General features: G+C 37.2%; 2 protein-coding genes and 1 pseudogene across 2 annotated transcripts; all 3 read right to left on the reverse strand.

Moving 5' to 3' along the window:
• Nucleotides 1–354: 354 nt before the first annotated feature.
• Nucleotides 355–1,607, reverse strand: LOC148741985 (uncharacterized; annotated as a pseudogene).
• Nucleotides 1,248–2,774, reverse strand: LOC111329046 (neuromedin-U receptor 2-like). Its single transcript, XM_022933649.2, has one exon. It carries the CDS (start codon nucleotides 2,717–2,719, stop codon nucleotides 1,775–1,777), a length of 945 nt encoding a protein of 314 aa, XP_022789384.1. The 5' UTR covers nucleotides 2,720–2,774; the 3' UTR covers nucleotides 1,248–1,774.
• A 1,091-nt stretch (nucleotides 2,775–3,865) lies between these two features.
• Nucleotides 3,866–27,686, reverse strand: LOC111329029 (attractin-like protein 1). The gene is made up of 29 exons (XM_022933625.2): nucleotides 27,446–27,686; nucleotides 24,964–25,050; nucleotides 24,077–24,190; nucleotides 22,569–22,706; nucleotides 22,051–22,232; nucleotides 20,914–20,976; nucleotides 20,690–20,795; nucleotides 19,731–19,830; nucleotides 19,064–19,295; nucleotides 18,378–18,558; nucleotides 17,805–17,962; nucleotides 17,172–17,256; nucleotides 16,333–16,397; nucleotides 15,557–15,682; nucleotides 14,739–14,860; nucleotides 14,581–14,641; nucleotides 13,244–13,414; nucleotides 12,408–12,599; nucleotides 12,018–12,089; nucleotides 11,076–11,141; nucleotides 10,100–10,193; nucleotides 9,905–9,969; nucleotides 8,822–8,901; nucleotides 8,035–8,110; nucleotides 7,295–7,443; nucleotides 7,020–7,078; nucleotides 6,469–6,547; nucleotides 6,002–6,094; nucleotides 3,866–5,408 (listed from the first exon to the last, which is right to left on the reverse strand). The coding sequence occupies exons 1-29, from the start codon at nucleotides 27,637–27,639 to the stop codon at nucleotides 5,172–5,174; spliced, it is 3,447 nt and encodes a 1,148-aa protein (XP_022789360.1). The 5' UTR covers nucleotides 27,640–27,686; the 3' UTR covers nucleotides 3,866–5,171.
• Nucleotides 27,687–27,693: the final 7 nt, after the last annotated feature.

Genomic DNA, 27,693 nt, shown 5'->3' on the forward strand with positions numbered 1-27,693 from the left:
TGATATTTAATTACTTTTTCCCTTCCATAACAATCCAAACTGTATTTACATCTCCTCAGGCAAAATAGTAATGAACAAATACTAATTAAGAATCGGTTTACTTTCAGCGTGCGTATATCGATCGAGGTAAAGATGCACGCAATAAATTTGGAGAGCACTAGATAAGAGAATCGTTAGAGTTGCTCTCGGTTGTGCCTCAAGCAACTCTTACAACATGAGAACTCCCGAATTTCCCGAGTAGATCCATACCTCGACATACGCGTACTCTTGGCTAAAACCATGAACAAATTCTTTTCTATAGCGCGAGACGAATCGTATACATCTACCCATCCTGTGTTCTAAGCATTCAAGCAGTACTGCAGTACTAAGAGTAGTTCACACTCATTAAAAAACAATAAACGATGGTTTTCTTTTTAAGAAAACGTTCGTTCGTTATCATGGTTTTAGTATTCGTTTCGCCGTTACAAACGTTAGGCTAATTAATCGATCACTAATAAAGATTTTAAGTGATTCCGCTGTCCTCGTCATAAAACACACCATTGATTTGCCGTATTTCTTTTTAATTGTTGCGGAATAAGTGAGCTGCCTCTGGTACTTTAAAGAGCTAGATACTATTTTCCATTTTTAAGCCCTTGTTTAAACTCAGAGGAATAACGACTTTAAAATTATTGCACTAACAAGGCATGGAACTCGATAGTTGGAATATTAAAACGATGATGGCGACAGCTGGGCTACTTCCGCACGGAGGACACCTAACGACTCCATCATTTTTTTTCTTGTGGCGTTCCCAGGCACATCACAAAACCAAGAAACATTAGCACAAGTATCAGTTGAAGTGCTCTTCCTCTGGATTTTACAGCGTTAGATTCAACACACGATTCATGCTTTTTTCTCCAAAGGAAGATAGCCATTTTAGTGTATGCAATCGTTATTAACACAAGAAAACCTGAAATGAAATAAAATATAACCAATATTCTTTGACTAGGACTTTCTTCAGTGACAATACAGATCTGGAAAACGTTAGTTGAGTTGGAATCATCGGCAATATTGATTGTTAAAAAACCAAATTAATACTTCGTTGAAAAACCGCGGCGATGCCCAAACACTGGAATATCCCCAAACGACCAAACACCAACAGAAAAGCTTGGGTTTACGGCGAAGACACTGAAATTATTTTGGGATGCTCTGGTGCCTGTCGAATGGAATGACCGCGAATATCCTTCGAAAAAACAACAGTGGAGACAGCATAAAGAACAGTGTTTTTTAAAGGGAAGACTTCGAACTAGTACACGACAGACTTCAGTTACATTAGCAATGACTCCAAAGATCACGAGTCTCAAAAGAGAGAATTTAAGGAAAGGCGGAGAACCCAGATTAGATGAGACATAGTTGAATTCAAAGACTGAATTTGTAGTTAAACTGAATAGAGACATGCACTGTACATTATTTACTGGATAGGCTAAAAATACACTCTTCTTTAACTTTATGTCAACGCCCCTATGTTTCAGACAAGCATTATTTGACACGGACAGAAGATGAAACACTAAGCCAATCATATCCAAGTAAATAGCTTCAGTATTAAAATAACAATATAGAAGACTCCCCATGAGATATTAGTTGATCCTGCCGTTGTTCTTGCCAGCATATTATCATGACTTGTGTAAATAAAGGGTTATTAAGATGAAATCGTTGTGTGAGCTCATTTTTAATCTTGATTTTCAATCCGTCAGTCCGTCATTCCATGACTGAAGAACTTTCTGCCGAGAGCTGGAAACTATTTTCCATTTTTAAGCCCTTGTTTAAACTCAGAGGAATAATGACTATAAAGTATTGGATTGATAAGGGAACTCGACAGTTGGAAAATAAAAACAGTAGTGGCGACAGCTGCGTTATCCTGGATCACACCTAACGACTCCATCAGTTTTTTTAACTGTGATGGTCCCAGGCAAATCAGAAATCCAAGGACCATTAGCACAAGCATCTGAAGTGCTCTTCTTCTAGAATTTACGGCGGCTTGATTCAACACGCGATTTCGACTTTTTCTCCAAAGAAAGAGAGCAATTTTAATGTAGGCAATAGTAATTAACACTAGAGGCACCAGAAAACCCAATATGAAATAAAATATAATCAATATTCTTTTACTAGAACTTTCTTTTGTGGCAACACAGATCTGAAAAACGTAACTGGTTGAGTTGGAAAAATGAGTAAGATTGATTGTTAAAGTACCAATTCCATCGTTGAAAAACTGCGGCAATGCGCAAACAGTGGAATATCCCCAAACGACAAAAATCCAAAGGAAAAGCTTGGGTTTACGGCGAAGACGTTTAAATGGTTTTGTGATGCTTTGGTACCTGTCGAATGCAATCACCACTAAACTTGTAAACACAGCAGTATAGACTGCACGAAGACACGTGTATGCGACTTTACAGGACAGCTCTGACCTGGTCTTTACCGGAAAGTATTTTGCGGCTAGATACCCTGGTATAACAATTAGGCGATAGATCAGATCCGTGATCGATAAGTGAAAGAGCATGAAGTTGGATAGGTGTTTTTTAAATCGACGACCTCGAACAAGTACGCTACAGACTTTTACATTAGCGATGACTCCAAGAACCACGAGTGCCAATAGAGAGAAGGAAATGAGAAGAAACCAGAAAACACGAGAAAGCGTTGAATTGAAAGACTGGATTTGTAGCTCAAGAATAGAGGAGTTGGCCATAATTCACTGGATAGGCTGAACACTCGGCATTAACTTAAAGTCAACCGACGACCTCGCACATGTTTCAGGCGAACATGTTACTTGACAGAGCAACAGAATATGAGGAGCTTAACCAACCAATCACATCTTCGGAGTGGATAGTTCATTAAAATAAATATTCAAAAGACTTCCGATCCTGCTGGTGTCCTTCCTTCCCCAAATTATAATCATGACTTGTGTAAATGAAAGGTCATTTAATTAAATTAATTAGGCTAGGTCTTTTTTTTTTTTGCTATCATGATGTTCAATGAACAACTTTATTAAGGACTGCGTTCGGTTTGAAAATTAATTTTGTAAATTTATCTTTTTTTTTAAAACAAATCGGATTAGATTTTTAAATTCAAACGAATAAAAGAACAAATCAAATTATTCAATGCAACTGAAACTCTAATTTAAAATTGACAGCTGCATTGGCCCATCTGTGGGTCCTAATGGATCGATTACTTGATGCTGATCAAAAACATCATTAGGATATTTAATGGGCTGTGAACATCATTCTACATGGTGCCTCGTAAGCAAAAACAACAGACAAAAACAATAACAACGACGAAAACAAAGTACGGTCGTTTCGCTGCTCAGAAACACGTCTGATTTAAGTTTTCACCAAGAGGTCAGTCGCACCTAAGTGTAGTTGCCGAGGGGATGGTCTGTTATTCGGGCGCTTTATCAAATCGAGCGAGTTAGCTTTCAGTAGAAACTCGCAATCGGTTATCGTTCAACCTTGGATACATGGAATTGGAGGAACAAAGAGGGAAGAAGGAGGGAAATTCTTACCCGTGCCTGGATCGAGACGAGAAATTCCTTTTCTCACATTCTTTAGACGATTACTGGAGGAGGTTGAGCATGATATCACGCCAAAACCGAATTCAGTGACTGTGTTGTTGTGAATTTTTTAAAAAATCCGAAAAATGGGGCACTTCCCTTTGAGTTTTCAAAAGTGATACGACACGGACGAGGAGCTTGGAAACTTGGCATATTCTGAACACATGAGAAATGCAACATCCGCTGCACATATTGCTTTTATCATGTCAACTTCACACACTACTTTCGATTGAATACTCTCGACCAATCAGATTTTTTTTTCATATAAATCCGATGTATATTAAAACCATTTGCTAGCGTTTATTTCAGAATATAAAATTATAGTGTTGAACATATTAAGTACAAAATTGAAAAGCATATGACAAGTTCGTCAGAAATTAAATAATACATCTTATTATAAACCCGGTAGTAAACTCAAAATGAAGAGGGCGAATGAAGATTACTCGATTGAGTATTGTTCATAATAATAATAATAATAATAATAATAATAATAATAATAATAATAATAATAATGATAATGATAATGATAATGATGATGATAATAATAATAACAATAATAATAATAATAATAATAATAATAATAATAATAATAATAATAATAGTAATCAGGGGCGTAGCCAGCTTCTCGATTTCTTGTGGGGATGTTCCCTAAGGAAGTTTCATTTTTGTTTAAAACTTCGCAAAAGTCAAATATAAAAGTCAAGCGGACGGAAAATTTAGGCCAGTGCTATATCCCTAATAATGGTAAAGACAATAATCTCACCGTTTCCAAGATAATATTGTTATTGGTAAGTAAAGTGTGTAAATGAAATAGCATCTACACTGTCAGAACACGACGCTTTAATAAACAGCCGAAATCTTAAAGCAAATCATTCGACAGAGTACGTCATTTAGAGGTTACAATTTGAATGATTTAACCTACATTATGCTTGGTTTAGGCAGTTATCACGTTCTTAAGGATCTCACAGACGAGAATCAAACGTGAACCCTTTATCTATATTGTATGTCCTTAACTTTTGTTTTGGAATGGTTCTATGATTTATTGTTTGAATAACAAGCCCTGAGAAGTAATTTCTTGGGTACCTTGTGCGTAAAACTGGTAACCTACATGGCAGACAATGTCTACTGTGATCTCTAGCTTCACATCTCTAGCTTCAGAGGGCTGTTGTCATACGCGCCAATGTCGTAAGGGAATCAATTAACGACCTGACCAGGCTCATCTCTAGTAACTTAGAAATAATTATAAACTGATCTATATTGGCGTGTATTTATGCAACCTCACTTTGAGATTCCGTAAAAAATACAGTAGTCATTTCTGATGACCCTAGGAAAAAAATTCATTGATGTACAATAAGCCCCTAATCAAAGCCAGCTGCCTCTGAGACCTTTACGATTCGGTTAATTAGGAACACGAGGACAAGATTGCTAAGTTTAAAAACCACAGCTTCTAAATTTCAGGGACTGTTTTCAGAAGACACCGACAAGCCCATCATGCTAGGGCAATTTTTTTTTTTTCGGCTGTGCGGTTTTTACAAGGGATTCGAAATAGAGCAGATCATGATTCATGATTCGGCGTACGACCACCACATCTTTACATACAACAGGTCCTGACCATACTAGATCTCTTAACAATTGTTCCACGTATCGTAGGAAAGTTAGGACCTTGGGTAGTCACTTGCCCACGCGTGATCAGTGCGGTTGCACAGCACACACCCATTTGACCAACAGGAGTGAAGCCATTTTCTGATCCCGGTAATCTCATCATGAACACTCCCACGTCAGCTTCGTGATTTTCCGTTGGTTGGATAGCGATAGCCGACAGTGGTTTCTGTACCAAAAATAAAAACATAATAATTTGAGAACAAGGCGAAAAGAGGCGGCAGTCAGTTTGAGAGTTCACCAAGCAAGCGGCTTTAGCTAGCGGAGACGTCTGATAAGTGTAAGAATGCATCGCGCTCAGGAAATAGTCAGGTAATACCTTTGGAAGTGCCTGTGCCAGTTACGACGGAATAACACTTAAAAACACTAAGATGTTGATATAAAGCGCGGTTTCAGTTGAGTGCAGTGAACAGTTGACGAAAAGAAGCAAACCGAAGCAATAAGGATTCGAAGGTAATATTGGAACAAAAAGAGGGAAGAACCAAATTAAGATTGTGTATTTGAGCTCGCATCTGATTGGTAGAGTAAATGGTGCAACTTTTCAATTTAAATTAAGGTTGAAGTGAAATAAACCAAAACAATTTTGAACTGTTTTAGCGACATCCCACCATTAGCCTAAGTGACATCTGTCTCCACGACAAACGCTTTCAATCTCGAAAACACAGGAAAAATTACTTCTTCTAAATTGCCAGGTTATTGGGGCAATAACCCTCAGCAACGGTTCACAAACAGAAAAACACAGAGCTTACTTATGAAACCTACCTTCTTTGTTTCTAGTTGCCCTGCCTCTGAGAGAGCCAAACTCACTTTCGCAAATGGTCGGCTGGCCATTAGTTTCATTTCTTCATGACGATGCTGCAAGTAAAGAAATGCGTTCGTCAGTTACCTGATTAGAATTAAACTACCTGTGGTCAGAGAAGACTATGAAAAAGTAGTGATCTCGCTCAACTTCGCAAGTGCAACGACAAACCTTGGTACGACAGGTAAGGATCGGACCTTTATTTTCTCCACGAGTGGCAAAACCATTGGTTTTAAATTGTTTTCTCTTGCTACAGAACCTTCTTGCATAAAGAGATCCCGATAAATTTGGAAATAAATTTAAGATTTATTGAAAGAACTGGATGGTGATCGTGTAAAGCAAAGAGTATTACACCATACAAAAATTAGTAGCATTATTTTTAAAAAAAATCATACACTTTCAAGAGCACGCGCGCCGGAAAGTTTCTTACCCGAGCCATAACATAGTTTGAATATCTGACTTTGATCTTCCACGCAAGGGCAACCACGAACAGAAGGGAAAAGAAACACCTGCAATAATAGAGGAAAATGACCACCTCAAAAAAAAATCCAATTCTTAAATATGATAAATTGACAAAAGGGAAAAAGATAAACAATGTCTTGAGGAAATTTTAAGTAATAGTTGTCAAACTAATAAGGGGCTAACTCCGAAACGACGATTTCTCCCCTCAAGCTACTAAACATTTCCTTGAAATTCAGTAACAAGAATTTAGTGTTAGATCAAGTAACAACATCTTCCTGATAACTTTGAGTATTCTCATCACCTGTTTGCTGGATAATGTATGGATATTATAGGGAGAAGTTAGAAGCTAATCACTTCTGGGAGTTAAATGGTTAAAAGTACACCAGATGACCTTCAAGCCTGGGGTGATCTAAACGATAATACAATATTACACAACCGCCACGATGATACAACAAGAACAACAAAAAATAAGAATCGCTCTGTCTCCCAAAACCAAGCGCTAGAGAGAGTTATACTTACGCGAAAAACGTAATAAAGAAGTTGAGAATCAGGAACTTAGGACTCTGGATGAACGAAATCTAGAAAATATTTTTCCAAAAATATGACATTAGTTCGTCAGTTTATACAGTGGCAGATAAAGAAAATATGGGGGAGATAGAGTGTGTGTGTGTGTGTGTGTGTGTTGTATTAAGGGGACAAAAAGGTAAAACAACAATCCCTAGTAACTCTGACACACGGAGCCTAAATGTGGATCTCCTTAAAAAGTTCATCCAAGTGAGTTAAGCAAGACCTACCTCAAGGGTGATGAAACCTTTAATGTCATATATGTGAACTTTAAAGGTGAATTTGTCCCTGCCGCCAAACGGAAAGGCGCCATATGAGAAAGTTTGATCGTAGGAGCCTATTTTGCGAGAGTGCGCCAGTGTTTCTTCTTTTCGAACGTCTGTGAGGGAAAGAAAGCACTCTTCATAAGTCGAACTTAGCTAAGACATCGATAAGCTTAGAAAGCTTAGAAATGCAAACAAACAAAGAAACACAACTGAAAACGATAACAACAAACATAGGATCAGTCTTACTGAAGAGAAAGCAAGAAAGGTTTTTTTTAATTAAAATGTTGATAGCATCGAGATAATCTTTAACGACTTCAGTAATTTAACTTAGAGCGAAATGATTCTTTTTGGCGGCGAGGTCACTCAGCCTGAGGGCGACGTGACTTGCGGAGAAATATCGAGAGGAGGGCGTGACCTATGTTCGTCTAAAAATAATAATACCTTTATTTACTACCTTTGGCGATAAGAATTACGGTAATATTATAGTAAAAAAATTCAAAATTCAAAATTCAAAAGTTGCAGACTATTTTCCTATTCTTAGTGTCGAAAAAAACAGAGATGGCTCCACGCTGTTGCCGAAAAACTCAGTCCATCGTAGAAGCCTAAACATTGATACTCTCCCTTACTAGTATGGTACTAAAGAATGCATTGAATGTTTGACTTTAACCCGTGTGCTAGCATTAGGAGATTATCAATCACCTCACCTGAGCTGAACGACAAATTCATTAAAGCAGATTTGCCCTCTTTGACTCTCACACTAATTTCCACATCAATGTCGTCCTGTAAGGAAGTCAACTGCTGTTTTAAAAAACTCCAAACATATCAAACCAGTAACGCTAGTAATTAACTTAGTTACTTAGTTAACTTAGATTGAATCTAATCTTTTAACGGTTGAGAAGTTAAAGAAACCATCAATTTGAAATTTATTTTGCTTAGATAATGACCCCCGCTACGCATCCCTATACACTTTGCTTTTCCCACTTTAAGAATAATTAGCCGAACAAAAAAACAGTTGGATAATAACTTATTAGACGTTTTGGAGTGTAGTATTACTTATTATTTTTACTCGTCGTTTGTATTTTGACTCGCCCTGCGCGCTAGTCAAAATATGGCACAACTCATTAAAACACTCGGCGATATTACACACCGAAATGTCTATTTAACAATTATTCCACGAGCGCGCGTTGGATATGAATGTCCTCCACTGGGGTGGGATGGGTGGGTTATTGTCTTGTGTTTCATACACGAGCCCCACTTAAAGACATTAAACTTAGATTACTATTACTTGATAGTTTTTTTTTGGGAGAAAAACTGTTTAGTATTTATAGGAGTTTCAAAAGGGTTTAGGAGTCTCCTAATAATATGGGAATGGTTCGAGAGCGGCGATGCAATAAATTATCCATAGATTCATAATTTCATCCCTCTTGAGTTTTACAGATCAAATGTTTTGAGGAACCGAAGTGTAAGTACCAACTGCACAGATCAGCTTACCTTGGTAGGAATGTTGAGGAAGCTTATTCTTGTCTTGTTGGACACATTGAACGTGTATTCAAAATTACTGTTGAGTTTATCTACCAAAACAAAGCAGTGGTGTTACCACTGTGCGCACTTAGGCACCAGAGAGTTTACAAGTTTATGAGGGGAATACCTCAGCTTCAGTCTGGATAAGAGGGAACTTCGATTGAATTTGACGGGAGAGGTGTTGAACAAAATCTTTTTTGACGCCACCTTTTTCGGTGTAAATTTCTCGGCCTCTTCAAAGTCTTCCTGCGCTTTTACATTCCAGTGAGGCAGGCTTACACTGCACGCAAGATGGACTGTATTAAATACTCCCAGTAAAACAAAAATGATCTTTCTCTCACACGACACAGACTCATTACTATTAAAAAATTGTGTTCTTGGTTTCTTTTGTTTTTGACTCGTCAAGCAGTCGTTGCTTCTGCCTTTGAACTGAGACAAGGCTATAAACACAAATAGATTTCAATAAATAGACACTTAGACAATAAATAGAGAAATAGACACTTCCATCGCTGTGTTATGATGCAAAAATATCTATTAGGAAAAATTGATTTTAAATTTGACATCAGACGCAATAGTAGTTTTCATTCTCATCTAACTCGCAGAAGCAATGATTTACATCTTCCTCGCGTGCGTACCAATTGGGGCAAGCAAACTTTCATTTATCAAGCCTCTAAGGACTGGAACAACTTAGACAATTACATTAAAAACAGCAAATCATTGTCCCTCTTTAAGGCAAAGCTTAAAAGTTTGTAACTAATGCGCTATCTCATTGTAGAGTTATTTTAAAATTAATTTAATATTGTAATATCAATTTTTTCCCTAGGTAATTTTATTTTATTATTTGCAGGGCTCCCTGGATAAATATCCTCATCATTATCATTATTTATTATTATTGTTATTACTATTGTTATTATTATTATTATTATTATTATTATTATTATTATTATTATTATTATTATTATTATTATTATTATATAGATTTGTCAAGCATGACCGCTACGTAGGCAAAGGATTCAAAAGCAATCTTTCTACGGTAACATTAAAACAACTCACTGTAACAGTGACCACCATTTGTCGCGTTACCAACGATCACTGTGGAAGTACCTCTTTCGTCACATCTGTAAAAGAGTAAACCAAATTTCAATCTTTCAATTCCAAGACTGATGCCGAGAAATGCCTTGAAAAATTGCTTCGTTATGAAGTAATTCAAGCGGAAAGAAACATTTCAAAAGCCCCGACTGAACTTACCTCTCGCAGTTATCCCCAGTCACCCAGCGGTCAAAGCAATCACAGACCCCAGTCTTAGCGTCACATGTGTCCGCATGACCGTTACATTGACAAGCTGAAGACAAGATGAACAAGTCAATCAAGCTTTTTTCACTACCGTGTCGCCTGAAACTTTTGCGGACAAGAGTTTTTGCCGATTTGCAGATTGTTCTCGATCCACAAAAATAAGTTCCAGAAAAACAAAAATTTCGTCCAATTCTTGTTATCTTCCGTCACATAAAAACACCGCATGCGCATCAAGTGTTGAGGTTAAGTAGCGTCCTCCCCGAGTGTGACGTAGGACAGGGTATCACCATATGTTTTCCCTGATATGTCAAACACCGGTGTCTCGAACATTTGAGGTTCGTTCCCTGGCTTGTATTTGGGTTAGGATGTCATTAAAGGCTGATAGTTTCGAAAGAAACTGTTTGGGGCTGCGTCGGTGGGAGTAACGAAATAATTTGGATATATCAACAAAGTTGAAATGGTAAATTGGCCACCGTAATGATTACAAAAGCTGACGTTTCGAGCGTTAGCCCTTCGTCGGAGCGAATGTCGAAGGCGAATGTTCGCTCCGACGAAGGGCTAACGCTCGAAACGTCAGCTTTTGTAATCATTACGGTGGCGAATTTACCATTTCAACTTTGTTGATATATCCAAATTATTAGGATGTCATTACATTAATGAGTGTCTAGTTTAAAACTCTGATACCTCTTCGTTCCCTCAGTATGTCGAAGTTAGGTGCGGGTAGCTGAGTCGGGGTAGCACTATATTCTCACCCTGATATCCCACACCTCACTGCGTCCCATTTTCGCCGTTCTTTCTCGAGAAGTTTGGAATAACGGATCTTAAACTACACGTAGATGCATTATGAGATAGTTATTTATCTTAACCTCTCTCGATCGTCTTCTAGTATTACTATTACTAGCCACAATGAACTAAGGACAGTTGACTGTACCTTCACATTTTCCACCATTCTTGGCATCACCGAAATAACCAGCCGCACACACCTCACAGTGAGGCCCTGAAAAACAGTAAAGCAACGACAGTTTAAGTTGCACAATATATAGAAAATAATACATCTTGTGATGCAAAGTTAAAGGAAACCAAAAACCTTAAGACTGATAATGCAGAGTAACTAAAAAAAGGGAAAGAACAAACCAAAGGGGGAATTGTTAAAAACGAACTTAAGCTATGCGGGTTCCGTTTTTTACGACACACAATCCATGACCAAGCTCCAGGACAACGCTACTTTTGCTTCGCTATGCTCTGTGATTGGTCGAGCTCTTCAACCAATCAGACGCGACTGCCTACAAACGAAAGCAATTGGTCTTTCGCATTTTCCCGTACATAAGACTGGTTGCATACATTTTTTTGTGAGTTCTCAAATGGCGCCCTGTGAAATGAAACGTTGGTTGGGAACGACTTTAGTGATCAATTTGATATGCTTGAGCGACATGCTCTAGAAAAGCAACACAACAGTCTGAACTGATGCGTAAACAGTTTGACAATGGGATTAACAGTCTACCGCAACTGACAACAGCCCTAAGTTTCTCCCTGTCTTCAGTAGATATATCTTATTAACCATGCGCGAGGGCCGTACTGGGAGAATATCGGCCCGAAGTCTTGACAGTACGGACCGAGCGCAGCGAGGTCCGTACAAAAAACACCGAGGGCCAATATTCTTCCAGTACGGTCCCGAGCAAGCTTGGTTAATAAGAGATTTATTATACGACTGAAGTTCAAAGGGACACTAGTGCGGTATCATTTGGGACCATTCGGGACAGTGCCCGGTCCAATACTTAGAGAATATTGACCGACAATAGAGCATTTTGATTGGTTGATTTTAGTTATTGGCCCTCTGACTGCCCGAGTCGTGTAATAAATAGTTTTAACTCACCGTCCGTCTGATGATCGCACTTTTTACAGATGTTCTTATTGATGCATTTGCTATGTCCATTACACTGGCAATCTGTCAAAGAACACAAAAGGGCAGTTGTTTAGGAAGGAATGGATTCATAAGCTTATGACTGAGAGAGGAGAACAACATTTTCGATTCAAATATAACCCGTGCTCCTCAACGCAACACGCCATCATTAAGCATCTAATTTTTCCTTACAATATCATTCCTGAATCATACATTACGGTAACGAGAATAAAAGAGATGATCACCAACGCAAAAAGCTCTGGATTGTTAAAGAAATTTTTCGAGTCAGCACTTTAGGAAATGTATCGAGAACAGTATGGAGAATATGCAAAACTGATGTAAGGGATTAAAAATTAAATCTACCTGGACACTCCATAAAGTACCAGCGATTTGCCAAACACTGGTTCGATGAAGAGTTTGTTGGTTTTGTGAAAGGGCCATCATCTCCTCCGTCCATACACTGCCCCAAACCAGTCTCTGATCCATCATCGCACCAGCCACAACCAGGTAGGGTATGGCAGTCAGCGCAGGTCTTCATGCCAGAACAGCGTACAGCTGTACATGTATATAAGGAAACACAAATGCAGCAAAGGATGACAAAAGCAAAAAAGACTTCATGCTGAAGAAAAAAGTTTGCGATCAAGGATCTCAAGAAGAAGGCACTAAAAATTACCAAATAACATAATGTAGTTTTAAATGTGGCCATCTGAAATTTAGGAAAAGTTAAAATTTAGCTAAGGCTGGTCAGTGCTGTCTTTACGTTGATAGGACTTTGACGAAATACTGCGCCCCTTTGTTTTGTTTGTTTACTATTTGCTTGCATTTTTAAGTCTTCCAAAAGGGCCCTGTTTCACCGGTCATAAAATTTAAAACTTTTCTCAAAACTTTGTTGCTTCTTTACCAGGTAGAAAAGTAAACCAAGATAAAGGCAAGTCAACAGTACCATACAGTCACCACAAACATATCGCCACTAAAAAGAACTTTTCATTTTGCATTCTCCCATTTTGCCAATGATGAGAACTTTAATCTATCCAGCACTAGGTATGGTTAAGTTTAACTTGTTGTATTGCTACAAAATTTCACCTAATTTTGATACAAATTGCTTAATAATGTCACAAAATTTGATTCTATACTTCACTTGAAACTGCTTACAAATTATTTTTAGTAGACCCTACATACAACTGTAAGTGCATACTAACTTGAACACGTTTCTTGGACCCAGCCACGGCACTGGCCAAAAGGGAAATTCACGGTGTAGGCATTGCTATCCATACAGAGCTTCTGTGACTCACACCACATACAACTTAGTGTGGATGTGCATTCTTCGCAAGACGTCACTTTGTGGCATGACTTCTCTTTACAATTAGAACCTGAGAGGAAATATTTTTGCACGTCCACTGCCCTGTATATGATAATCTTAGGTGCAATAAAAGGGGAGGGAAGGGGAGGGGAGGGGGAATGGGAGAGGAGAAAAATACAGGTGAAATGTCTCCTGAATTGAATAGCAGCATGAATGTGAGTAACAACTGTGTGGAACAGTATGAGCCAATTATGGTCCTCTGTGTTTTTCCCAGTCCATGGCTACATGTTCATGTGAAAACCTCGTTAGCATAATAATCTTGTTCCCATGTTATGTGAAAGCGCATTTCAAGAGCAAAAGGCTGAACAATTGGGTAACTGGGTCCTGTTTCCTTGTTACAGATACAGATCTCCCTGAATGGAGCCTCTACCTGATCAAACAGCCTTGTCTTACACTAGTTGCCCTTCCTCCAATGGTTTATTATTCACTAAAATTCTGTTACCCTGTTTGGAATTCATTGAAAATTATTTAAACCTACACGCAACAATAAACTATAGAGAAATAGATAGAAAAATGGATAGAGAGACAAATAGATAAATGAATAAAGGGAGTGAGTTTCTAAAGAAACTGTGGTGCTGTGTCGGTGGGGGTAACAAAGTAATTTGGTTATATCAACTAAGTTGAAATTGTAAGTTGGCCACCATAAAGAGTTCAAAAGCTGACATTTCGAGAATTAGCCCTTTGTCAGAGCGAATGACGAAGGGCTAACGCTCGAAATGTTAGCTTTTTAACTCTTTATGGTGGCCAATTTAAAATTTCAACTTAGTTGATATAACCAGGTAAATAGATAGTTTACTGAAACATTCAAAGGTTGAATTTGATGAAATTTACAAAAATTTAAAGTTATATGCATATTAATTTTATAAAATACTAATTTCATGTAATAAGACCCTAATTCTCTTCCCTTTGAACAAATTTCCCCACTCAGCTAATCTGGGAATTTAAGTTCCATCTCAATACTTTAATTAAGTTACTGTACTGGCACTTGAGACCTCCCTATCACTGTGGAATTTCCTATGACCCTCCTTGGGGTGGAAGCAGGATTTTAAATCAATCTTTATCTTTGGTAAACACAAGACTTTCATATCAGTGAAGAGAATTATTGCAAACAAGAAAACCATGCAAAAAATCAAATGCAAGATTAAGAAATAGACACAAGGACTAAATATTACAAACCTTCACATTTGTTGTTTGTTGTTGGCTTTTTAGCACACTTAGCTAGAGAATCAATGGTTTCCTATTGAAAAGAGGAGAAGGCATTCAAGAGATTTAAAACAAGAAATTAAACCATCACAAAGGTATTGTTTCATTTTAAAGAATTACTAAGTACAAACCTGACCATCAGGACATTTCCCTTTCATGCATCTTGCAATATGTTCCTTGCAATATGAACACCCATGTACACTGGATGTACATCTACTACAACTGCCATTCATTGCTGAGCACTTTTCTTCCACTAAATTTGAACAAGAAAAAGTTAAATTCTCCACACATAATAATAATTAAACTGATCTGTGCAACAAAGTTCCTATGTACTCAACTTAATCATAATCCCCACCCTTTTCTTTCATATTATTACCCTGAACAAATTATCTCCTATCTGATTGGTCAATGACAAAGGATAAGATGGTAAATATTTTAGACATTTTGGTGAGAGGTATTGCTGAGCATTTTTACAAGTTCTGCCATACAAAATACAAACAACAGGCGAAAATACTCAGCGACACTACACACCAAAACATTAAGTTATTCGTTACCCAACTACTTTATTTAATCTTTATTTCTCATTAGGAGGAAAAAGCAAAGCAAATAAAGAAGTAGATTGTGAAAAGTATTCCATAATGCTTTTGCCAGATTAGCTTTAAACAATAGAAAATAACCAATAATTGTCCAAACAACCATACAATATCACAGGATATTTGTACTCAATCGATGCATCATTAGAAGTCTACTTAGACCCCTTGAATAATTAATAATTCATTGCACAATTTGCATATTGCACTCTACCAGAATTCAAAGTTTCAAGTTGATTATTAAAACTCTGAAATACTATGAAAACAACCGGGGATGCTCGGTCCTTTGTAATCAGTTATGTGAGAATACTTTGGTCAACCAGCCAAAGAACACCTTGCTATTTCAGTGAAGGAGTTACCTGTGATCATTGGCTGTGCACAACTCTCTGGCCCAACACATGAAGAGGTGGAGTCATTCCATATGCACTCAGATGAGTTAAAGTGCATTTGACAAGTTCCTTTATCCTTAATCAAATCACAAGGTCCTAAAAACAAAAAAATCATTACAAGGTCATCTCTAAGTCACTTAGAGTGGTGTCATAATGGTGAAGGTGATGTATGTAGAACCTATCAAAATCTGAAGCTGTTTCTGTTCCTAGAATTCTCTAGCCATTGATTGCCATTTGTTCTTATCTTCTGTTGGCAAATGAAGGTCAGATTCTTTTGTTTTCTTGAACCATGTCTTCAGATGTGGATGCCAATGGCTAATCAATAAATTCAAGTAAATGAGCCTTGCTATTCCATAACCATAACAGATCTGATACTGTAATGGATCCTAGTTTGCACAAGGACCATAAGTCTAAGGGTAAAAAAAACTTGTTCCAAACCTCAAAAGTAGAGGCCTTGAGTATGGAACACATGCATGTTAACGACTAGTCATACTTAAAATGAAGAAATTTAACTGTACGTCAAAAAAATTTACATGTTCCAGCGTACACTACACAGATGCTTTAGAAGCTGAACCTTACTGCACTATATGTAGGGCCTTAAATTAAGTCAAATGACAAGTTATTCATCAAAACTTCTTCTGTCATAAGTTCACTCACAGTTTTAATAAAAAATTGTGTTTTGTTATTGCTTACACTATTTTAAACTTGACTCTGCAGAACACTGGATGTGAATTAAACTTAACTACCTGAAGTGAATGACAAAATGTCGTTAAAAGCAACTCCTTGAAATCCTCCAAAGACATACATGGTTCTGTAATAAGATAGAAAAATATTATTATTTTTTTTTAAACAATGGTGTACAGCTAGAACAATATACTTTTTATAATATGGTAACTTTTCAGAATTATCGTGGTTCAATTAAAACTTTTTCCTTGTTTTTGGGTCAAATAATGTCTGCTAATGGCCGTGAATGAACAAAATAAAATTGAAAATAAAAACCTAAGTACAAGATTCAGCTACCAAATCAACAAGTGATCACATAACACAAAAAACCAATTGAGTGATGTGATTATCCAAAACTCCATTATTTAACATCATACATAAACACCATTTCCCACTGCCCAAAGGTCATCACCATTATTTTATTCTATGCAATCCTGTTATACCGCCTCCCTGTTAGGTCAATGGATAGAGAGCTGGACTGTTGTGCGGGAGGTCGAGGGTTTGAGCCCCGGCCGGACCAACACTCAAGGTCTTAAAATAATTGAGAAGAATTTGCTACCTTTCTATAACATCAAGAAATGGTTAGATATTCTAGTCTTCTCGGATAGGGATGAATAAATGGAGCTCCCGTCTCCTGCAGGGTTGGGGTAGGAGACGTTAATTTCCCACACACGAGATTACTGTGTGATGGATGTCCTTTCCTGGGGTGGGATGGGTGGGAAGGTGAGATCGATAGACTGAAGCGGCTGCCAGAGGCGCCTGATATGCTGACGTCTGTTCTCAACCTTACACTGCACCTGTAATTCAGCCTCTGGGCTGCAAGTGGTCAGATATAAACTATATTACTATATTACTATTATACCTGTTGACTTGCACAGCAGTGTGTCCATATCGTCCAGCAGATTTTAAAAGTCCTAAATTAGGCATCCTCTTCCACTCATCACAGGCTGGAAATATTATACAGTATCAATGTCATAGGCTGAATATTGTGTGAGAAACTTGATTAATTAATGCCTAGAACCTACCTACAAGTAAGTCCTGCAGAGTACAATATACATAATTTTACATGAAGAATTCAGAATTTGCACACATTTTTTGTACAAAATTCAACACCTTTCCATTAAAAATAGTTTTTTTATATTCCTGGTTAAACATTTATGAGCTAAATTGTGTGGCCTGCAGAGAAAAATAAATTGAAAAACACCCTGATTAATAACTAAAGACATTGTAGGACAGCATAATCTATATGAAATTCAGCAACCCTATGAAGACCCCGTCCAGCAATAAAATGTTTTTCAGCTTGCAAATAGAAATCCCAAAATTCTTCCCCTTATTTCTCATTGCTTCATAGATACTTTCCAGATATTTTAGGTCAATTTGGCAGCAAACATCCACTTTCCTTTTCAGTAATTCAAGACCCATTACAAACCTTGATAGACTTGAAAGAGACAATAAGACAAAAGTTCACCTGGTACAAATAATTGACTCAACTTACTTAAACTGTATGCAACAAAGTCCATGGAAAAGCATGGCAAGTCAGACTGCTTTTGTGATGTGCCATTGTGCGAACTACCACCAAACACAAGCATCCGGTCACCCAGTAAAACAGCAGAGTGCAGAAAGCGAGGAACACCACTGTTCTTAAGAGCTTTCCTACAATAGGATTTTGAAATAGTAAAATAAGAAGCAAATTAACTCTTTGACCACTAGGAGTGAGTAGCATCCAATTTCGCGTAACAATATCAATGCTGAATCAAAGATTTAGATCAGGGGAATTACAGGAAATGATCACCAACCTTGCTAAGAAGCTTTGATTGTTAAAGAAATTCTCTTAAAATGTATAGAGAAGAGTTTGGAGAATAAGGATACTGATAATTATTCAGGTGTGAAGGGGTAATTTGTGCCTTTCAATATGGAGTACCTATAAAGGGTTCAGTGGTATATCAATCACTCTACTGAGTTCTCCCATAAAATATTAGTGAATTCTCAAGGGAAAGAAATGATTAAGACTAACCCAATAGGTACATGGCACATGATTCTGTTATACCTCGTGCAGAAATTAACATACCATGTCCTTGCTTTTGGATCATAAGACGTCAGTGCAGTTGAGAGCTCATCAGACTTAACAGTTGAGGCAATTCCACCATAAATGTAGATTAACTTCTGTACTGGATCATAAACACTGCTGTGTCCAAATGATGGTGCAATTATGTCTGAGGGAATTGAATATATCCTCCATTTTCCAGTCTCTGTAAATATAATTTAATTAAAAGAAAAGTAACATGTTGGGAATAACTTACACTATTTTTGTGATTATGTTAGAATTATTACAACTTATAAATACAAATATTGATCCAACAAGATTGTGTGCTTGCTATACATAATGGGTTTCACTTTTGCCCCCAGGTCCTTAGTTTGCATAATGTCCCCGTAACTGACACAAACTGGAAATCCATTGAGCCATACATCTTAAAGCAGGGGAACAAGCAATTTTCTCACATTAAATTAACACAAGAAGCCAAAGAATTCACTATATTTTCTAGGTATGCTGTACTGTGTTAAATCATTATAATTTCTATACTGAAGAACACCTTGATGGTTAAAAAAAGGGCTAACTTCCAAGTAAACACAAAAAGTGAATTTGAGTTGTGATATCTAGTTATTGTAATAATAGAAAATTTTCCTTTTTATTTTCTCCAAACAAAAAGTAACTAAAATCTTAATGCTGCATGGGCAAAATTGAAAGTATTTTACCTAGGTCATATTCTTGAACTCTGTCTGTATAGCCTCTACTGGGTCCAAAACCAAACAGAACAATCATTGTGGAGTCAACCAGAGTAGCTGTGTGCCCAGCAACATAGAGAGGAGAATCACCATCAAGTCCCCTAGTTTTTACCAAGTCCCACTCTAGTTTTTCAGTATCGAAAGACCATAGTTGATTGGTTGCTTTTTTTTCTATTCTACCACCAAATATATACAGGGTTGACTGTGAAAACAAAAATAATAATAAGAACATCATCATAACTGTAAATTAGAAACTCAAAGTGCATGTACTAACCGAGAGACATAATAGTTTTCTTTTTTTTTTTAAATGGTCACTCTTTCAAATAAATGATAAAAGAATGAATGAATAAATGAACGAGAGAAAAAATAAATGATCAGACAAACAAACATTAAAAAAGTATGAAAATGACTGACTGACTGACTGAAAACTGAACAAGCATTAAGCAAAACACACCTAAACTAAATAATTGTTGCAACAAGTCAATAAACCATCAGCCTATGCAAAAAGCCAACAAACAACTTAGGAGGGAAATACTTGGGAGAGAAGGGGAGATGATAAGAAGAAAAATAAATGAGGATGAGACACTAATTATTAATTACCAACAATCATTAACTGATCACAAATGGCTGCACTTACATTATAAGCAATCATTGAGTGACCATAACGCCTTGATGGACCTTTGCTTGAATTGACAGCAGGTGATATTACTTCCCAACTGTCACTTGGAATATGATATCTGGAGAATGTAAATATTGGTCAGGATAATGCTATTTATTTAATCACTTTCACCAGAGTGTGGTGAGGGTCGCACAACAGAGCGAGGCTCCAAATTAAGTGCGCCCAATATCCCACCCATCCCACCCCAGGGGAGGACATCCATCACACAGTAATCTCGTGTGTGGGAAATTAACGTCTCCTACCCCAACCCTGCAGGAGATGGGACCTCCATTTATTCGTCCCCATCCGAGAAGACTAGAATATCTAACCATTTCTTGATGTTATAGAAAGGTAGCAAATTCTTCTCAATTATTTTAAGACCCTGAGTGTTGGTCTGGCCAGGGCTCGAACCCTCGACCTCCTGCACAACAGTCCAGCGCTCTATCCATCGAGCTAACATTCAGCTTTACCTAAAGAGAATGCAGAGACTTATTTCTTGATCTCATTTTTTGAATAGCTCCATTAGTGCCATCTTGAAGTACACTGTATATTTTCATTTCTACCCTCCTCCCTCTTAATGTTCTCCTTTTCAGAAAGTAACCAGTAAAATTTACCGCATGTAATACTTCTTGCTACCACCTAAAAATGCTTAGAATTCTTGAAACTTCAACAGGTAGAAGGATTGCTCTACCAGTCTGAAAATTTCTTTTAACCAGTTGTCCTTAAAATAAGGGAGAACATTACTCTTTAATGTCTACTAATGTTGACTCAACAGATCAAGACCCATCTTGTAATAATTAATTCTTTCTCCTTTTCCATAATTGATACTACTAACAACTATTTCACTGCTACCTTCGTGAGATCTCAGCCATCCTTTAGCTTCTTGATCTTGGTATGACAACATGACTTATCAGTATTAGCAAAAATAAATACTCTACCTGACGAGGTTCTCAAATGGCTCTGAGTTTAACGAATAGCCCCCAAAGACCCACATGTAATCACCCAGTATAGCAGAAGCATGAGATGCTCGGCCTTGAATTAGGTCTGTAAATCAAATGCAGAAAAGTCAATTAGACAAAACTTAAAGCAAACAAGTGTAAAGTTGTTTAATTCCTATCCACCAAGCAGGCTTCTCTATGTTTGAAAACACTTCGAAACCTACCTTGGCCCCTTGAGGAATGGTGTATCCAGTGCCCTTTGTCTCCTGTTATATTGCAAGAGGCACCTGTATGATCAGTAAGATATAATCAAGTTAATTTGTTCCCCAAGTTTACAAAATAGGTGCTAGGTTAAGTGGAAGGCAGATAAAGTAGAGCTGTCATTTTATGACAGGCTTGATGGGAAAAAGTCCACCCTTGAACCCCCTTAGAGTGGTTTTCTCCCAACAACATCACCCCTGCATCACACATTAAGGTCACAACATAAAAAGAAATCATCATCAACTAGAGAAGCCCTTGATTGTTGAACAAATTCTCTCTGTCAGCACCTTAGAAAATGTGCGGAGAACAGTATGGAGAATATGCATACTGATGTTAGGGTGTAAAGGGCTTACTGCATATTCTGCATGGTAAAGTCTTCTAGCCAAATGGCTCATAACTGCTGGTGTTTGTCTCCCATTTCTGCACAAGGCATTTGAGAGGATGTCTTGTCTTTCTCAATGAGAAAATATTGGTGTGCCTGTGGCAGATCTCCCAGTTCCCCTAATTGTTCATTTTACTGTTACAGTAGTTCCCATTTGTACCCCTGGGTAGTGACACTGGCACTGCAATAATCATTAGGCTACTGCCTTTCTCAATATTCTGTGCAAACTGAAAAAATGTGACTCTTAAATACAAACTGTGAAGTGTCATGAATCTGCATAGTCTACACAGCATGCATAACTCAATGCACATCCGACAAAATGACACTTTTGGAAAATCTTAGCTTTACCCCTGATACATTTCCATCAAGGTTACATGCAGTACATTGCAACAATTTAGAAACCAGAAGACCTTTTTCTTCTTTTTGGTTTTGTTTGTTCTGTTTTACCATGCACAGCATTCAAAATAATTCTATTCCAATTTTAACAGATAGCCCCACAGAAAGTTGCCAACTTGTAAACAGTTGGTAAAGAGAAAGAATGTGGACCAATTGTGCAACTGAATGTCTTTGATCTCCAATAAATAGCCAAAATTCCTAGATGGCAGGGCCAATTTAGGAGAGAATAATACAGATAAATTGTGGAAAAATTACACAGGTGGCTGAAATGTTGAACAGATGGCAGAAAGGGAGGTACAGTATAACAAATATTACACCTTACCAGTGAATCCTGAGTCACAGACACACAGCCTTGTGCTGTTATCACAATATCCATTCATGCACTCACTAATACAGGTCTGAATATTACAACTTGAACCAGTCCATCCTGCATCACAGACACACAGGTCATTTTTATCACAGTGACCATGGAAATTGCATCTTGCTGAACAATCTTTGGTGATACTGAAAAGGGAAAATAAAATGAGAAAAATGATGACATCTCAAACATACTGGCAAATCTATACAACTCTTACGTGAGTAACCAGGCAGAAGAGAAAGAGGACAGCTACTGTCCCCCATCACTTGTGAAACAAAGAAAAACTGAAGGGAAAAAGAGTGGGGTAACCTAGCAGCACCCCCATACTCCACTTCTAGCTCAGTCTACTTAGCTTAAAGAGCAAGTGCACACCCCATGCAGAGCTACTACTGACTGAGTACGTGAGTACTGACTGAGTATGTGACACGTGCAGTTCAGACAGTTATACTCCTATTAAATAATGCAGCAACACCAAAGCTTACCTATATCTAATCCTGAGTCCATTCTCGACATAGTATTTATCACTGTAAAAGTAGAGAAAGGCCGCCCCTGATTTGGCTTCAAACTTCAGCACAGGACCATCAGAATATCTGTCTTTCGATGCATCTCTAATGACCCCACTGTGTAATGATATAAATAATATGCTGAACACCTTCAACAAATATACCCACACAAAAGGTCAGTTTTGAAAGCTCTTTGTTGGCAAGAATTATGAAATACCAGTAATTAATTACAGCCTAAATAATCGTGAAGAGCGTGGGTGCATTTTAAGATTTTTAGGTGCAAGTGATGTCATGAAAGTTCTCAACCTTACAATATAGTCAAGTTGATAACTATGATTGAACTTCCACATTGTGCAGATACACGTACATGTACGATGCTTAGATTTGTCATTTTGTCATATACACAATAGGGAATTTCAATAAATTTTTCTAATAAATGACCATTGATTATGTAACACAGTATAGGGGGCTGTACTGCAAGGCACAACCCAAACACAAGAGCCTGCTCACAGGCTAAACAGACAGTGGCGAGTGGTCTTAAAGGCAGTTAGAAAATATTGAACCATGGACAGAGAGACATGGCTTACTGTAATACTGAACAAAATTTAGCCATTGTTTAACAAAACCATGTTCCATAAGCCATCTTCAATTTAGCTGAACTTTTAATCTGAACATTTATTTTTGTGAGCAGTGTCAAGAGGGTCAAAAGCTAGTACTGGAAGGAAATTAATTTAATTAAACCAACCCCCTTGTAGAGAATTCTGAAGGCACTGCTTCAATAAAAGTGCTGTTTGAGTAAGACCTCAACTAGCCTTAAAACTCTACGAAAAGGCAAAAATTAAACTTCAGCTTGAGCATAGTCAATAGCTTACAAAGCCATGCACACAATACAGTAACATTTTGACCACTAAAAATTTATGTCAAACAGATTAATCAGATGTTGAGTTGTGCTAAAGATCACTGTGTAACAGACAACTTACTCTCCATCTACTGCCATAAGGGAGATGAGTTTTGTTCACGATCCTGATCAAGAACTTTCTTAAGTATGCATATTAATTAGGGACCTTAAGCAGTCAGGATGGCAACCCTGAGGAAGACATTGATCAAAAAATGAATTTATATTTTTAGTTAGAATTTCACAAATGGCTGGATGTTTTTACCATCTCTCACAGCACCACATCTCAACTCCTGCTTAACATATGAGTTCCAAATGGAAACTTAAACGATAATGCCATAATGATTGCGGTTTCCGTTCTTGAACCACAAAAATTTTGTTGATTTCATGTTCTTGTTTTGCAGAGGACAGCTGAGAAATCTACAAAGTTTTAAAATGCAAGTGCTAAACTATTGTTCTGCTCATAAAATCTTTTGCTTTGTCATGTCCCTGTTACCATTGTCATTGTAGTTTGCTTAAGGTCCCAATTATATCAGCCACCTACTACTAACAGTAGTTAGAACTCTAAGTTACATGTAGCACCATTCAATACCTTATAACCGCTATTAAAGGACTTTCAACAGACTTTCCATCATAAATATACAAATTATCCCAAATGCACTCTGTTGAAACTTCTTCAAAATTCAAATGAATAGTGCTATTTGGCCTGCAAAATAATGTAGAAGATAAAAAAATTTATTACCAAACACTTTTGTTAAAAATTTAATGAATAGTGCTATTTGGCCCGCAAAATAATGTAGAAGATAAAAAAAAATTATTACCAAACACATTTATTGCAAAACACAGCCAAAACAAATCTTGTACAGGCACACATCAACAGTGCAAATAAAAACAATTCCAACATTGTTATGGGAGTGTTAACAACACATTGCAATATTGTAGGAAAATTCATTACTTGACGAGGGAATTCTGCATTAAGTCGGGCATGAAAACTGATATCACATGAATATCGGTTTTCAAGTGCAATTTAACGCAGAATTCATGATTCAAATGACGAATTTTCCTTGAATTGCATAATTCAATAAAAATGAGCAAAAAAAGAAAACAGTATTACTTATAGTTATTATGTATACATAGAGGCGAAACAATATCACTTAGCCTCATTTTCAACTCGAAATTCCACGTTGAATACTTCGCTTCGTTAACCAATCAGAATGCAAGATTTTATTTAAATAGTTGATGCTCCCCCACCCCTCAACAATATTCAGCTTTGCAAGAGTAGAAACATGTCTCAATGAGATGGAAATTATATTTCACTGTGCACAAGGAACTACTATAATTACTAATCGAAAATAAATATATGAATGCAAGCTAAGTGCAAATAAAAATCTTGATGCTTTGTAAATAAATTGACTTTTTGAATGTATGTACAGAACACAATGCCAAAGGAAAAGAAAAATCTAAAACAAACAAACTTACTTTTTGGATTCTATTAGCCATGAGCATTTTGATGCACTAGCATATTTACCATCTCCATCCGTAATTATTCCACTATCTTGGTCCAGTCTAAAATTAAGACATCAATACTTTATTATTATTAAATTGCCAGATCAAGCACCATAGGTCCTGATCAGGTAGCTCAGAGGTGATTTCCCAAGTAATGGTTCAAATTTTCCCTTTCTTAGAAAAACTTCAAAACCAGTGTAACATATTTTCTGATATGTATAAAAGCAATCCCTGAAGTAATAAACCCTACATATTTTCTGATTTGTAGACCACAGTGGAACCTCCAAACAAACACGATCTTGAGGACAGAGAAAACAAGTTACCGTAATTTCCAGCTGTTTACCCACACGGCCAATTACCCGCATGGCTGATTACCTGCACTGGCTGATTATTGCATACAGCGAAAAAAAGAGTCAACAGATTACCGGTGAGAGGTGGAAATGCAGGTAGGTGAGAATTTTCTTCAATTCAACCGCAAGTAGATTTCAAAATTGTCACATAACCCACACCTCCCTATTTCCCACAGTGGCGTGTGTTTAAGGCCAAATCAACAGATTACCCGCGGGTAAACAGCTGGAAATTATGGTATTGATGAGAGAGAGCTGTTAGGAGTAAGGGGGGTGTAACATAACATCTGTATTTTTTGAGGGACATGTTTTAAAAATTCTATTTAACAAATAGATTCCAAGTTTCCATCCACCTCTTCTGTAATACTGGTAGATCATAGATGATGTCAACAAGTGGTAAGAACAAAAAAAGTGGTACAGTGGGGTGGGGGGGGGGCACCCAAATGTCACCGACATTCTTACCACATTTTGACATCTTCTACAACCTATTACTGTAACATATACAAAGAATTTCTCTCTTTTACCCCATAAAAAAGCAAAATGGAATCTATTATATCATAAAGGAATAAAGACAGTCAAAGTTAAAATCAGACTTGTTTGAATTTGGACCACAATATATGTGGTAAATGTCTCCTTTATATAACAATGACAGGTAATATATGAAAGTTCCAGATTCAAAAGGAATCTTGCTATTTTGTCCACCAAATTCTATAAAGATTTGTATTACTTTTCACTGCCCCAAAGAAAAAGAAACCTATTCCCACTAACAAGAATTTACGAACATCACAAAGCCAGGCCATCTTAAAACAAGCAGATGTCAAGCCAGTTTGGTTAATTATCAACTAAGTTGAAGTTGTATATTAGCCACTGTACAGAGTTAAAATGCTGATGTTTTGAGCAGTAGCCCTTCACCAGAGTGAATAGAGGAATTGTAGGTTGTGTATGTGTTTATAATAAATTATGTAGAAAGTGGAGCTACATGTACACTATCAGTGGGAACATGGTGACGAGAAAATCAAGAATAAGTTAGTAGAATGAAAAGCGTTTGTTGATACCAATGGGGTTAAGAGTGCTGATTTAAAAGATAAACTTTTGCTCAAGAGTTTTGTGGCTCTCTGCGCTACCTTAATGTAAGGAAAGACTGCAGATTGCCATATGCTACTTAAAATGACTGGGTAGATTAAAGTGTCTAGCAACTGGTTTTGATGCGTCGTTGTCATTCCTTTCTACATTGCAAAGGTGTTCTTGAAATTGGTCACCTAGTTGTCTTCCTGTTTTGCCCATGTATATCTTTTTGCAACAAGTGCAAGATATGTAATAGATGACATTGGTGGAGGTACACGTGAAGTGATCAGTGATCTTAACGGTGTCAATGCAAGTTTTTGCCATCAAATCGTATTGACACACAGCTGTTTTTGTTAGCCCATCTGAAATCAGGATTTCTTTGTTTGAGATAACCTCCACTAAAATCCAAGCTTGAGAATATTTCATCTTAAATTCAAAGTTCTTAGCCTCCGATTTGCTCGTTTATTGCCATCAAATCGTATTGACACACAGCTATTTTTGTCAGCCTGTCCGAAATCAGGATTTCTTTTTGAGAAAACCTCCACGGAAAATCCAAGCTTGAGAATATTTCATATTAAATTCAAAGTTCTCAGCCTCCGATTTGCTCTCCTAAGTTCTTAAATGAATACGAGTGCTCTGAAAAATTCGTGAGAAAATGTTATTAACACTGTACTACGTTTCGACAAAATGTTACCATAAAAAAGGTTGTGACGACCTGCCTTTTTTCTGACTTAGTGGGAGGTGTGAATCAAGAATTGTAAAGATGCTCGAAAGATTAGTTCCTTAGATTTAAAACTCAAGAGAATTCAACTCAGCACAGTTAACAATATATATACAATTAGACCAAAATGGCACTTTCCTCGATCGAGGCGACAGACTTTTTTATCAGCAACGGCAACATAGATTTTCCAACACGAAGCGTTGCACATGTAGAATAATACTTAAATATAAACAATTTTGAAGTGATAAATTCTAGGTAATAAATTTCGAAAATGAAAGTAATATAAAGGACAAACAACTCCATAACATAGCATGATTCTTACCTAAGGCGACAAAACTGGCAAAGATTTCCCCACCATCCTGGATTGCAAATACACATACCCGCTGTACAGTAGCCATTTTTACAGTCCTTATTATTGCTACACTGGTTTGAAAGCGAAACTAAACATCCTAATACCACAAAAAGAACAAAACTGAACGTCAACATAGACCTTCGTATGCAAGTCAAAACAAACATGGCGGACTCATCTTCAAGTTCACCTGATAGTTCACGGAACAAAAAATGCAGATC

Source organism: Stylophora pistillata, chromosome 1 (assembly GCF_964205215.1).
Source record: "Stylophora pistillata chromosome 1, jaStyPist1.2, whole genome shotgun sequence".
NCBI classification, from domain to species: Eukaryota; Metazoa; Cnidaria; class Anthozoa; order Scleractinia; family Pocilloporidae; genus Stylophora; species Stylophora pistillata.

Coding starts and splice junctions, on each gene's coding strand:
- LOC111329046 (XM_022933649.2), bottom strand. CDS start 2,719: ATGGCCAACTCCTCTATTCTTGAGCTACAAATCCAGTCTTTCAATTCA.
- LOC111329029 (XM_022933625.2), bottom strand. CDS start 27,639: ATGTTTGTTTTGACTTGCATACGAAGGTCTATGTTGACGTTCAGTTTT. Junction 9,970..10,099: donor ACTGGGGATAACTGCGAGAG/GTAAGTTCAGTC, acceptor ACTCTTTTACAG/ATGTGACGAAAGAGGTACTT. Junction 8,111..8,821: donor TCCTCAACATTCCTACCAAG/GTAAGCTGATCT, acceptor ACTTCCTTACAG/GACGACATTGATGTGGAAAT.